The 13881-nt window shown below is 54.4% G+C and overlaps 1 protein-coding gene across 6 annotated transcripts in view; it reads right to left on the reverse strand.

Annotated features, from left to right (window-relative positions):
- The window catches only part of IKBKE (inhibitor of nuclear factor kappa B kinase subunit epsilon), a 15855-nt gene extending 8281 nt beyond the window's left edge, over positions 1–7574 (reverse strand). For 4 of the 6 annotated variants that reach the window (XM_028488519.1, XM_028488523.1, XM_028488522.1 and 1 more), the window contains exons 1-9: positions 7308–7574; positions 6665–6754; positions 4870–4984; positions 4053–4193; positions 3547–3676; positions 2348–2529; positions 1712–1872; positions 772–882; positions 284–463 (exon numbers count right to left, since the gene is read on the reverse strand). In XM_028488519.1, the coding sequence (XP_028344320.1) occupies positions 284–463; positions 772–882; positions 1712–1872; positions 2348–2529; positions 3547–3676; positions 4053–4193; positions 4870–4956 (992 nt within the window). In that variant the 5' untranslated portion in view covers positions 4957–4984; positions 6665–6754; positions 7308–7574. The remainder of the gene's footprint in view (positions 1–283; positions 464–771; positions 883–1711; positions 1873–2347; positions 2530–3546; positions 3677–4052; positions 4194–4869; positions 4985–6664; positions 6755–7307) is intronic. The other 2 variants (XM_028488520.1, XM_028488521.1) reach the window with 2 other exon arrangements.
- Positions 7575–13881: the final 6307 nt, after the last annotated feature.

A 13881-nucleotide genomic window follows, 5' to 3' on the forward strand; every position in this document is an offset into this window, starting at 1 on the left:
ACACACACACACACACACACACACACACACACACACACACACACACACACACACACACCCCTCAGGAGATTTATAATGCATCAGCTTTATAAAGTTTGCTGAATCTCTCAAGTCCAGCAGCAAGGAGGCCTGTTTGACTTTAACTTGGTGGAACCAGTATTTTTCCAAAGTAAGATTGGACCCAGAAGCTTCCAGATCTAAACTGCCCACAGAGCACTGCCCAGGACACGCCCCTGTGCTTGGGGAGAGAAGGCTCGCGCCGCCCTCGCTCGCGCCCACTCACGTGTTGTGCGCGTGGATGTAGACGTGGTGCATGACGGCCTGCGGCAAGGAGAAGACATGGACGACAACTCGCTGCAGGATGTCACTGGTCTCCGCAAAGAACTGGTCGAAGCCCCAGCACTTGGCCTGCTCCACCTCCAGGATGTTGCCAAGGATGGGCACGAGCTGGCTCTGCAGTCCCCTGCCCCCCGGGACATGGAGAGTGTCAGGGGCCGGGGCCCAGAGTTGGCCTCCTCAAGTAGGTAATAGGGGCGTTCCATGAGAATGTCCTGAAGAGCCAGGGCCAAGGGGGTGGGGCAGGGTGGGATGGAGAGGAAGAGCTGGAAGAGTCTTCCAGCATCCAGATGGAGAAACTGGGGCTAGAAAGGGACAGCGGTGTACCCAAGCTGCCAGCACACAGGGTGCTCCGCCGGGCCAGGCCTCAGCTGAGAGAAGGACATTGGCCCAGACTTGGGTCTGTGTCTGCCCCTCCCGCAGGGTCCCACTCACATGGACAGCTGGCAGGTGACGGGGAGGGTGTAGCTCCACTCCAGGGGCCCGTTCTCCAGCCTCTGAGTGCCTGCAATGGCCCCGGCTGGCTTCTCCGTGGTGATCCGGTACCTGGGGGAGACAGGACCAAGTCAGCAGGAGGCCCCAGCCCATCACACTTCAAGGGACGATGGACTCAGCCCGGAGGGCTCAGAGCACCGGCGCAAGTCACCCAGCTGCTCCGAGGCACCCTGAGAATGGAAATTGAGAGTCTTGCTTGCAGTCCTGATGCTCCCCAGTCAAGCTCGCCACTCTCTCCTCTGTCCATTTCCTCTGCCCCCTCACCACACATCCGTGCCCACCTGCCTCCACACCTGCGCCTGCACTGTGCTCGGCCCCTGTAGCCTCCCCTCCACCTCACTATTCCAACCTCCCCTCCCTCCAAAGTCCAGCTACCCTGACAGCCCCCATCCAAGTCACAGCTTGACCCCTGAGCTGAAGGGGCATTGTCCTTCCTGCGAATCCACTTTAAATCTCTTTTGCTCTGGGTGGTGCCCTCAGTGGGAGCAGCCACGGTCTCCAGCTACTTCTGTATCAGACAGCAGAAAACCATGAGGGACCCGGGAGCTGGGATCAGGAGGCTAGGTCCTTGCCCTTCCCCTTTGCCCCTGGCAGGCTCTGCAACCTTGGCCAAGTCGCTCTGGGAGCCTCAGCTGAGATGTGGTGAGCCACAAACGGAGGGGGGTGCTCAAGGGAAGCCCTGAACTAAGTTCTCCCATCAGGAAGGGACAGGGCTCAGCCTCTTGTTTGATGGAATGATATCCAAGGATCCAAAAGAAGCCTGCGTGGGGGGCAGACCGGGAGGACCGCGGAGTCAGAGGCAGAATAGGGGACACGGCAGGGTCCAGAAGGGAAGGCCCAGGGTCCGCCCCTTCGCCCCCTGCCCGGTGGCCCACCGTACATGATCTCCTTGTTGCGCCGGGGTCCTCCAAAGGGGACGAAGGGCAGGCTGCCAGTGGCCGCATGGTACAGGGTCACCCCAATGCTCCAGAGATCCACGGCCACCCCAAAAGCTTTCTGTTGGGGCTTGCGAAGCACCGCCCGCTCATACATGTCAGGGTGCTGCAGGAGGGGGAACCAGAGAGCTGTCATGGAGGGAGCAGGGGTCAAGGGCCTGAGCACACCCCATTCAGACCTCCTTCTCCCACCTTCAGGAGGAAACAGAACCGTCAGAATGCATCTCCTTTGTCATCTCAAAAATGGGTGTGGCATATGTGCTTATCCAAAGCACCCCTCCCCCCAACCCCAGCCTCTGCCCTGGGGGAAGTGGTGACCAGCAGTGCTCCATCCTCCATGAGGATCCTATCAAGGACTTAACTGAACAGGGGAGGCCTGGGCAGGCTGCAGCATTGCCTTTTTGGCCTTAGAGAACAGAACAAATTGTTCTGGTTGGGGATAGGGGGTGAGAGATAACCCCGCCGGACACAGGGAGATTGGACAGAGCCCCTCAGAGGGGCACTGAGAGTCACAAGGTGAGGGGCAGCCAGCTGCAGGGGAAGCCCTCCGCTCGGGCAGCGGGTCCCCCACGCCCGCTCACCAGGTACTCCTCGGTGCCGTAGACCGAGACGAACTTCTCGTCGTCATCCAGCTCCCGGGCTGCCCCGAAGTCCGTCAGCTTGTAGATGCTCTGCCCCTCCTCCCCGACCAGGCGCATGATGTTCCCCGGCTTGATGTCTCGGTGGACGATGCCGTTCTCCCGCAGGTGGTTCATGCCGGCCACTGGGACAGAGGGAAGGCTGCTAGTGGCTCTGGCCAGGGACAGCCCAGTGTCAAGGCTCATCTCGGGGGAAGGATCCACATAGACAGAGAGTGGCAACTCACGGGCCAATGGGGCCACAGGAGCAGCAGGAGAACAGAGACAGGCACAGAGCAAAGGATGGGGGTCCCAAGGAGGTGGGGTGTTGAGGTCCCATTGGGGTTCCCTAAGAAACTGAGAGGGATGGCGGCTCTGTCTCCCAGAGGAGGGCACTCTCCTCCCTATCATTTTAAAAAAATTATTATTATTGTTTTTAATTGCGGTAAAATATACCTAACATAAAATTTACATTTTAACCATTTTTAAGTGTCTACATCAGGGGCATTAAATACACTGACATTGTTGTGCTACCATCACCACCATCCACCTCCGGAACTTTGTCAACTTCCCAGACAGAAATTCTACCTATTAAACACTCACTCTCCGTCTCCCCACCCAAGCCTCTGGCAATCAGATTCTACTTTCTATCTCTATGGATCTGACCTCTCTAGGTCCCTCACATAAAAGGAATCATATAGTAGCTGTCCTTGTGCGGCTGGCTTTTTTCACTCAGCACAATGTCTTCCAGGCTCGTCCATGTGTCCTTTTTAAGGCTGACTGGTATATCCCATCATACGTATATCTCATATTTTGTTTATCCATTCATCTGTCTGTGACATTTGGGTTGTTTTTGCCTCATGGCTAATGTGAGTAATTCTGTTATGAACACTGATGTACAACCTATTTTAAATTTTGTTCTGAAATTGGAGTTTTAAACTGCTGATCAGCAGGAACCAGACACTTGGGTTCTGTCTGTTCATTAGCATCTGTGCCAGGTCTGTGAATGGGGAGCCTCTTAGCTTCCAATGTTCTACTGTGTGTGGATACTTGTTCCAGAAATGCCATACCCCTCTGGGACTTCACCTGCTGCTGAGCGCTGGGTCTGTGGCTGGCCTGAGGTGGGGAGGGGGGTCCCCGGTGGGAGTCAGGGAGGGGCTTACCCACACAGCGCAGCACCACCAGGAACTCGTCCTCAGGCAGACCGAAGGCGTTCTCAGGGCTCTCCAGCACACTCAGCAGGCTCCCGCTGGAGCAGTACTCCATCACCAGCACCTTCTGCCGGCTGCCCCCCTGTAGGGGACAGAGGGAGGCTTGGGGAGGAGGGCACTTCTTCTCCCCTTCCTCAAGACAGGGTGGCTCACCCTAGAGCCCAAAGCCCCCATTCTCTAGGTCTCCGCTTCTAGCTGGCCTTCCTTCCTTTGGCCTCAAACTGAGCCCAAGGTCACCTTTTTCAAGAAGCCTTCTTTGATTAGGCCTCACTCCCCATCCTTACTTTCCCAGGCACTGTCCCCATGCCCCTGGCACCCTTTACTCCTCTCTGGACAACCTGCTGGCCGACCTGCTGATGAGCATGTGCCCAAGTCTCTATTATTATGTGACCTGACCCCTCCCAGCCTGTCAGAGTCGAGGACAAGACCGTCTTCCTCTGACCAAGCACTGGACCCACCATCTCCTCCACCGCAAAGAGCTTGATGATGTTCTGATGGTTCAGCTTCCGCAGGACCTCAAACTCCCTCACCTGCACCTCGTGGGGTCGCAGGTAGCTGGCCGTGTTGAAGACCTTCACAGCAACCAGCTCCCCGGATTTCTGCCACGGGGGATAACATAAATGGCACCCCTGCCCTGGGAGCGCACCCCCTCCCAGGCCTCCGTTCAGCCTCTCCCGCCAGCCTAACCCCAGGGATGAGCGAAGGCGGCCTGGTTGGGGCTGGGAGCTCCCACCCTCAGCTCCTTCCCCTCCTCAGAGGGTACACAGCCCGTCCTGCAGCACTGGGAGATGACAGGAGCTTGGCACACCTGGGACCCTGCAGGGGATGGTTTGTTGTTACTGCTACCGTTGCTATTGACAGTAACTACAGTGGCAGCTAATAGTCCCTGGCCTTAGCAGCAACGTTCTGTCTGGCTTCAGCTCTTAAGTACAAGATGGTGCAGTGTGTCTCGTATTCAGTACAGCTCTCCATCAGAATAAAGGCGGGATAAATCCGAACGAGCCCCACTTCCCACCTCTGCCAGTCCCAGATTTGCTGCCAGCTCCCTTGGATGTTGGCTTGTGTCTTCATCCCTTTCTCTCCAGCCCCCAACCGTGCCTGACAGAAGCTTCATCCCAAGGAGCCCTCTTCAGACCCCCACACCTCTCCCCCACTTCAGAGGGTGCAGAACAAAGTCAGAGAACCCTGCCCAGACGTCTCACACCACCCTTCATGCCCACTGGGGGCCGACTTCCTGGCTGCGAGGGGGCCGGGGTGGGCTGGGCTGCATCCTACCTTGTTTCGGGCCTTGTACACACTGGCGGTGGCTCCCTGCCCCAGCAGGTCATCCGTGTGCCACAGGTAATTGACGGTGCTCTGCATTTCCCGCTCCCAGCTGGCCGGCCACCTTCTGCTCAGAAGAAGAACATACTGGGGTCTGGGATTCCACCCCTGACCTGGGGTGGACACTGGTGACCTGACAAGTAGCTCTGCCCAAGACCACCCCATGAAGGGCTCCAAGTGGCCATTCCAGAGGCAAGGGGGCAGGGGAAGTGTGAAGCCTAGAAAGGTTAAGTAACTTCTCCAAAAAGAAGCACAGCCACTGGGCCCTCAGACCACAGCTGGGGCCCGTCCCACCGCAGGGCATTCTACCTGTCCCGACTCCCCAGGTCCCTGTCAACGCCCTCCCCGGACAGGCCGTCCTGCGGAGACAAACCCTCTTCTCTGTCACTTCTCCCAGGTACTGCGAGTTCTGGGTGTTTTGGCATCCAGGCCTGGGATTGTCCCAGGAAGCAGAAATAGTGCTTGAAGGAAGAGCCCCAGGTCAGACAGTGTCAACCACATCACCACAAATCTCCAGGATTGCAACAGGAGCCTGGAGCCCCTCCCCACTGCTCGCCTGGGCCCACCACTTCCTGCTGCTGTCAGCTAACATGGCCAGGTCAGAGCTGCTCAGGAGAAGAAAGCGCTGCTGTGGAGAGAGCGTGTGTGTGAGTGTGAGTGCGCATGAGTGAGCATGTATGTGCGTACTTAAGAGTGTGTGTGTGTGTGTGTGTGTGTGTGTGTGTGTGTGTGTGTGTGTGTGGAGCGGGTGGGAGAGGCAGGAGGCCATCAAATCGAAAAGCTCAGGAGCCTGCGGGAGGATCTGAAACCGCTCTACAACTCTGTTCCCCATCTTTGCCCATCTTTGCCCTCTTCTCTCCAAAGGCCAGTTCCTCTAAAGCAGTTGGCTCCAGACAGTGTAGCCTCAGAAGTTAAATTCGATGCTTCTCTGAAGAATAGGGCCAGGGCTGGTCTTTATGGGATGGCTGGGAGGAACATAGAAGGGCCACCACCCCTTAAATACTCTCAAATAAGGCTGAAATAGACGGGGCCGCTTCCTCTTCTATCACCTTAAAGGTTGTCAGTCCTAGGGTCACCATGCCTGGAATCTCACTGTTCCTTAGCTTTGAGCCTTCTCTCTGTAATCTTTTCTCGTTTGTTTTTTTTTTTAACGGAAATCCTGAGAAGGTCAATTCTTTGAGCCAGAGGCCACTTCGAGAGATCAGAGGTCAATTCCAGTTTCAGAAGATGTATTAGTGTTTGCATTTTATAGAAGCAGCTGAGGGGCGGAGAGTCTTTCTGAAGACAATGTAATAGCTTAGCAGGAATGAGTTGGTGAGATTTTCCCCTCAGAGGCTGAGGAGGAATCAGCCCACGGGCCTGGGGCTGTGAAACCAGGTAGAACATCCTGAAATCAAGGCCAAGGGCCCAGCCAGGGGAGATTTCACCACCTTCAAAATCCTCCCCCGGGCTGGTGCTGGGGCAGAGCACAGCCGAAGGGCTGAGGAATGGGCAGTGTGGCAGAGAGGGCAGAGCCTAGACAGGCTGGCATGCCCTGGGCTCTGCTCCTGGCCCTGCCAGGGCTATGCTTAGGAGCTCATGGGCAACACATCTGGTCGGGTCTGCATGCTCTGTGCCTCCCAGCCCAGCAGCTGGCGCACAGAAGGGCTCACTCACTATCCCGCAGCAGCCAGTCGGAAGGATGGGAGGCCGTCGCCCCACCCACCTTCCTCCTCCTCCAGGCTCGGCAGTAGCTAAAAGCACTTACCCTGTGCTCTGAGCAGCCTCCGATCAGGCAAAGACTCTCCCCAGCAAGTGTGTGTTATGCTTTCTGTCTGTGGCAAGTCCAGGAGCTGAGCTACACCGGAAAGAGGAGGGCGGATGAGAGGCACCCCTGGGCGCCGTTTGATTCTCAGCCTCCGTCAAAGGCCCCCGGCTCCAGCCCTTTAACCCTTTCCTGTTTGTCACCCTCCCCCACAGAGCTGGGGGTTTCCAGCCCAATTCCCCAGCTCCAGGAGACTCTCCTCGCCACTCCCACCCCCAGGACCTGTGCCAGTGAGAAGGACCCCAGGAGAGGAGAGTGCAGGCACCAGAAGCCAGGCAGAAGAATGGTACAGAGGCAGAGCTGAAGGCTGGCTTCAGGTGCTGGGAAGCAGAGCCCCGGAAGGGAGCTTCGTAGGTGGACTGCAGCTCTCCTCTACGCCACTCCTTCCTTGCCTCTCATGGGCTTCCAAACAGTCCTTGGCAAGGGTGCCCACCTGAGATGCAGCACAGGCCACCTCTGCGGGGTGTGGGCCGGCCGGGATAGCAGCTGCTGACAGGCCAGCACCCCGGCACTCTGCTAAGTGCTGTCCTGAAGCTGCCTGGCGCCCCGGCTTCCCCATTCAACGCCCTCCCTCCCATGGACTTACCCCATCTCGGCTGTGGGGCATGCAGGCTTGTGGGACCACGTGACGCCCCCAGAGCTTTCAGGGCTTGTCATTCATGGGCAGCGCCCATAGCACCCTGGTGGCCACGGGCCCTGGGACCCTGAAGACGGGCCAGTTGAAGTGGCCGCGTGCCACCCTGGGAGCTGCGAGAACTGGGAGCAGAGGTCAACACTCGGCTCAGCTCCCTGCCGGCTCTCAGTTCTCTCACACTTCCTGATTTCGTTCTTTCTCTCTCTTAAAGAGACAGAGGCAGCTGCGCTGCTGCCGCCGCCACCACCCCCGGCAGGAAGGAGAAAGAGGATGCTCTGAGTTCCCAAGTGGAGGCAACAGGACAAGAGTCTGAGCCACAAAGAGGCCGGACACTGAGGCTGAGTGGCTGTGGTGGGCCGCTGGATGCTATTTCTGTACCTCCCGTGGTTCACTGGAGCAGGGAAGTTCAGACTCAGCCCCTACAGAGCAGGTTGGGCCAGTTAACCAAGCGGAGAGCTGCCTGGGAAAATGAACTTCCCACACCCAGGGGTCCCAGGGAGGTCCAGGACCTATGACCAGCCACTTCTAGAAGTTGGATCTGACTCATCTTCCCAGTGAGCCTGCAGAGGTCCAAGAGCAAGCACTGCCCTCCAGTATGACCTTGAGCACAGCATACGACTCCTGCCAGACAGTCTTCTCACTCAAGTCATGAGAATGGTAACATGACACCATTGGTTGTGTGAGTGACATGGGACAGTATATTTGGAAATGCATGGGCAACTGGAAAGTGCTTTACAGAAGGCACTGAGGCTCATACACCTTCAGTAATTTGCCTGTGATCTTCAGAGATCGCTGGGGCTGGAACGCAGGCGTGCCAACTGCCCATTCCGGACTCACTGCCCCAAACCAAGTTCCCTAGGAGGCTGAAGAGGTCTGCCTGGCTCTGGTCAGCTCCAAGATGGCAGTTGGATAAGAAATGGTTAAAGCCAGGAAATTCCATGTTTCAGTAGAAAGCTGGAGGGACTTCCCCATGGCCACACCTGGTGGTTTCCTCTGGCAGCCCCACCCCTAGTACAGTGACACCAGAACGGGGAGCCCAGTTGAGAACTGCCTTGTGCTCACATAGATACACTTACTGATGCCCACGCCCCTCCCTGCAAGCCGCCAGAGCTGCTGGGTGCGACCCAGAGGTGCTGCCCTGCCGTCTCTGACAGCAGGACTAGGAGAAACGTCCCTTAGACCTCCTGTTCTTCACCCAGGATTCCCAGTTTTCCCCCTGCCTGGCATACAGTAGAATTCCATTTCCTTGACACCCTCTGATTAGACGGGGCCATGTGATTTCTTAACCGAAAGCATTTAATTGCTAAGGCAAGACACCCTGCTCGCCCCCAGCCCCTGTGACAGTGTGATTCTGTTAGATGTGGTGACTGCCCTCTCAGTCTGGGTCCCCGAGTGACCACAGAGCAGAGCCCCCCCTGCTGGCCCACAAGGGACATGTAGCTTTGGTGAGAAATCAACCTTCGTTGTTTTAAGCCACTGGGATGTGCAACGTTAACCCAGCCTATGGCTAAAGCTCTACTCGTTCCCCCCCCACCGCCCCCTGGACGAACCTACCTGGTCCTCACCAGCATCCCTACTCCGCTCTCTCTGCATCAAGCCTGCTCTCTTTCCCAGCGTCTTCAGCACCCTGAAGTGCAATGACTGTGCGTCCAGCACCTACTAGGAAGCAAGCACTGTGTGCCGAGGACACAAAGGGGAGACCTAGTCACCCCCTCCGTCAGGAGCCGGGGTTCAGGACAGCATGGTGAATGCTATGAGATATATGCTTCAGCAGGGAGTGATTCTGTGAGCCCGGGAGTGGGGGACTTCAGCGGGGAGGGGCAGCTGATGACCAAGAAGGGCTTGCAAGAAGAAAAGATACTCAACCGGACTTTGGAGGGAAGGGAGTTGGGCAGAGAAGAGGGGGTCGGAGGTATGGCATCCCAGGTCGTGGGAACACATGCAGAGAGAGGCTCAGAAGTACAAGGTGGGCAGCGAGCTGCTGTGTGGTGACAGACCAAGTTTCACTGGTCATCCTCTGTGAGGTCACATCCTCTCTCTGTGTGGACAAAAGGAATGAATGTTTTGCCTGTGGTTCTGAGCTGCTGGCCCGAGCTGGGCAGCATGTCCGTTGTTTCATCTGAGGACGTACAGGAGCCTAGCAGGCTCCTGAGGGGAAGAGGACGCCTATAAGAGGCCTCACTGCATTTTCCTGAGTGGCTCTGAGGACTCATAGAAATAGAAGTGGCAATTCAGAGGTAGCACTAGGACCAGAGGCACGGGGGTCGGCGGGGGAGGGAATGGGGAGCAGTCTTTGATGGCAGCTCTCAGGGAGAAAGCTCACATCTGCCTTCTCCAGAGGGAGGCCAAGTGGTGTCATAGGAAGGGCAGGGCTTTACAATCAGAGGTCTGAGTCTTGACTTGAGAAAGTCACTCAGCCTTTCTCATTGACTTGGTGCAAAACCAAAATGAGATGCAGTGCCTGCTACCCAGTAGGTCCTGAAAAAATACCAGGTGACTTTCCTGCCCCTACATGGCTTGAGCCTGTTTGTCACAGCTGCCTCACCTGTCCAGCACCTTAAAGAGGGGAAAGAAGGACAAGGGCCAGTGGGTGTGTGGAAGAGGTGGGCAGTGTGTACTCAGCGTGCCCAGGCATTTTTGAAGGGCTGAGTGATGAGGTCTTGGAGCCCTGCTCCTTGCCCCCTTCACAGGTCAGCTCTGGCCAGGAGCTTTGGGTGCGGAAGGAGGGACAAACCCTGCAGCCAGACCTGGCACCACCCCTAGGCAGTGGGAAAAGGTGCAGTGGGTGCAGCACCAGGCCACTGTGTACTGTCTTTTTTGGTATGGAAAAGTGAGTATTTCTCTCATTCTCTTAACCCTTCAAACCTCCTACTCACCATTCCCTCCCACGCTCTCAGCTAAAGGATTTGCAATCAATTCCGCTGAAACAAAAGAAGCGATCAAGAGGGAACTCCCTCATCTTCTCACCCCACATCCACTGCCTGCCTTCCCTCCCCTGAGATGGAGGAAGTGAGGAAGCGCCTCTTCTCTGGCCCTTGCAGGCCCTTGCATCTGTGCTCTGTGATTTCACCCTCATTCTACTGGGTCCTGCCCTTGAGAAAACACGCCTCAACATTGTCCACTGTAAAAAGAGAAACCTGGGCCCTTGACTCCTTTTGAGGCTCCCCATTCAAAGCAAAGCCTTTGCATGAGCTGCCAGGAGTTTGACTCCCCTCTCCCACGTGCTGCCCAACTCACTCCAGTCAGCTCATTTCCCCTGTACCGCAAGTGCTATTGACAAGGGTGACCTTTTTTCACTGGCCTCGTCTTACCCCACGGGCATTTGCCAGCCGATCCTCCTTGTTGAAACATTTCCTTCTCCGGGTTTCTGTGACTCTCCCAGACACCTACCTCTGTCATTCGCTCCGTCTGCCTTCTTTGCTGGCTTCTTCTTCTCCGCTGGATTTCTAATTATTGGGACCTTCTCTTTTTTTTCCATTTGTATATTCTTCCTGGGGATCTCATAGTTTGAATACATCTATAATGCAATAGCTCCTAAATTTGTTTTCAGGTATGATCTGTCCCTAAAACTCCATATTCATATATCTAAGAGTTTACTTGATATTTCCACTTGGATGTCTAATAGTCATCTCAACTTTACCAGGCCAAGCAGAATTCTTGACTAACTGTACTACTTCTTCCCCCAGGCACTCACTATCTTATTATATCGTTTCATTTTTAGAGTAACACTTATTTTGCTTATTTATCTGTTCTCCCTGAAACCAGAAAGCTCCATTATCTGTTCCTCTGTTCAGTACTATATGACGGTGCTTGGCACACGGTCAGGCTTAACTGACTAACGAATGAGTCTTTGGCATATGTAATATGCCAGGGTTTCTAACTCCTGAGTAAAAGGAAGCTTCATATGCCTATGGATATAAACATTTAGGTTAAAAAAAATAAATAAATAAACATTTAGGTTAGATCATCATAAAGACCGTTTCCTAAACTCAGACCCACCTGGTCTCCTTTTTTGGTTTCTATCTGGATTGAATGGGTCTGTTTTGACTGTGTTCATTGTCACTGGTTTCCATCAAGCTCCCATCAGAATATATGAGTTAAGAGTACCCCAAAAGGATAGCCCGCCTTTGCCTTAGGACCCTCTGAAAAGGATTTTGGGTCCTCTGCTCACAGCTTAAGCACTAGCTCCATCTCACAGCTCGTCACCTACATTCCACAGCACAGGGCGGCAGAACAGCCTCAGCTTTGACTGAGCTAAGACCAAGGGACCAGCAAGAGAAGATCAAGCTGGAGCTCTACCATAAAGTGAGGGAGGGAGAAAAGATGACACATTAGAAGGGTATGAGAAAGCGGAATAAAAAATATACAAATAACAGGTGGCAATGGCAAACCTAAGGAGAGGATGTAACGTGTCTGGGGTAGGATTCCTTGTATTACCACTGAACATTGGGTATGAGAGATTTGATCCACCCCAGGGGCCTCTGCTGTTAGAATAAGCCCACGAAACATAAGTGTGGGGCCTAGGGGCTCCAGGATGCATTTCAAACGATCACCTTTGAATAACTTCACCCTCGAATAGATGATCTGCTAGAATCAAAATCTAAGGGAGAGAAAGCATTCTCGGTAAGCTCCCACCCCACTCCCGTACTCAACACCCACAGCACAAACACATGGGTAAGCTCTTCTTCCAGAGGCAGGGGGCTGCCAAGGGCAGAATGACCCAGGGCTTTGGTTCTGGAGGAAATAAAACCTTCAGTCACCCTCAGTTGTGGCTGACAAAGCTTCCAAGCAACTGCACAGGCTCCACTCCTGCAAATGGGGAAATCTGACTAGTGACAGAAATGAGAACAGTCCTCACTGAAAACAGGGGAGGTGGATTCTGTGGAGGAAATGGTTCTCATGGCAACAGACTGCCCAATGGTGAGCAGGAAGACTTGCTACACAATCTCTTAGGTTCCACACATGGGCTAAAAGAAAATGCTGGGGGGAAAAAAATCCACATTCTAAATGCACCTCTGCTGTGTCTTGCTGGGGGAGGGAGAAGATGGTTGGCTCCTGAGGTCACCCCAACTCTCCTTCTGTTGCCAGGCAGGGCTCCGTAACCACAGACGAATCAAAATCCCTCCTGGGCAGCAGGACTCCTGGATTGGAGATTTCAGGGAGTGGAGAAGGGGTATAAACTGCAGCATTGAAACCTAAAAACGTATTTTATTTCGAAGTTGTGCTTTGGATTTTCCCCAATCCAACATCTGTTGAGTGACAGTCTTAGGTTCACACAAAGCATCTCCAAGCATACATACAATATTCCAGTTATCAACACTATTTTAAAGAATATACCATTTTACACAAACGTGACATACAAGTCAGACGTCACAACATTGCAATTCCCTGGAAGATCTAACTTCTCTTCTGAACGTGAAGTACATATACACCAGCCCTTCCAGTGGTCTGTTCATCCTGTTGCTGGCATCATCTCTCCTCATCTCTTTGGGGAGAAACCAGGGCACCCTGAGGAGGTTGGCTGAGACCAGTGTTTCCAGTTTATAGGCTGCTGGCTGCAAACTCCTCTCTTTTCCAAATTGGGATGCTGGTAGCCCCGCCCCACCTCTGCTTCCCAAAGACTGACCGTCAGAGTCCACACCGGGAAAAGGATCCATGCCTCCAGGGGCAGACTGGGGTTCTTCGAAGCATCATGCTGGTTTAGGAAGCATATCCGAGGAAGACTGGTCTCCCTAGGCCCTGGGTGGCCAGCTCCGTTTGGCTTTTCGGTGTAAAAATCACAGTGTGCAACCTCGATTCCAGTTGATTGCAATGAGCTCTGCCGAGAAGGACTCTCCTCCTAGGGTTCCTAGTCCTCTGGACAGGACCATCTCACAGGTGTCAGGAGCACCAGAGAGGGGAAGACAACTCGGCTCGCAGAGCGGGGGTAGCAGGTGACCTCTCACACACTGTCCAGTTCATGATGCAAATCAGCAGACGGACACTGACCGAGGGGATGGTGAACGCAAGTCATGTACGGGGCTGAGAGAGAAACAAGGCAGGAGCAACAGAACAGGCCCAAGGTGTTGTCATTAAGGAGCTTTGCCTTTCCTTTCTTAGAGAAGGATGTGCCGGAAAAAGAGGAAAAGGGCAGGTATGGGCACCAATTTTGACCAGTTGGATCAAAAGGAATGTCAAGTGAAGGGTAGGGTTTCATTTCCAGCAAGGAAACAGATCCTTGGGTATGAAAGGCCCCTATTGGCTCAGGACCTGTGTAAGTCCAGGTGACAGACAAGGACAGGCCACTAAACAGAGCAACAAAAGCCAAGAATGCAGAGGACTGCGGGTTGCCTCTCACAGGTTGACACACGCACTGAAGGAGTTCTTCATCTCTCCCTCCTGGCTCTTGGGATGTTTTTCCTGGTGTTGCAGGCTACTCTTCTAACTACCAACTTCCTACAAAGCTTCTCTTTTCCTTCACACAAAAGGAGGAAAATCCTACCGCTTTCCATAGAGCCAACTACCAACTTCAAAATGTTGGTCTGAA

The sequence above is a fragment of the Physeter macrocephalus genome, chromosome 4 (genome assembly GCF_002837175.3).
Source record: "Physeter macrocephalus isolate SW-GA chromosome 4, ASM283717v5, whole genome shotgun sequence".
Classification (NCBI taxonomy): Eukaryota; Metazoa; Chordata; class Mammalia; order Artiodactyla; family Physeteridae; genus Physeter; species Physeter macrocephalus.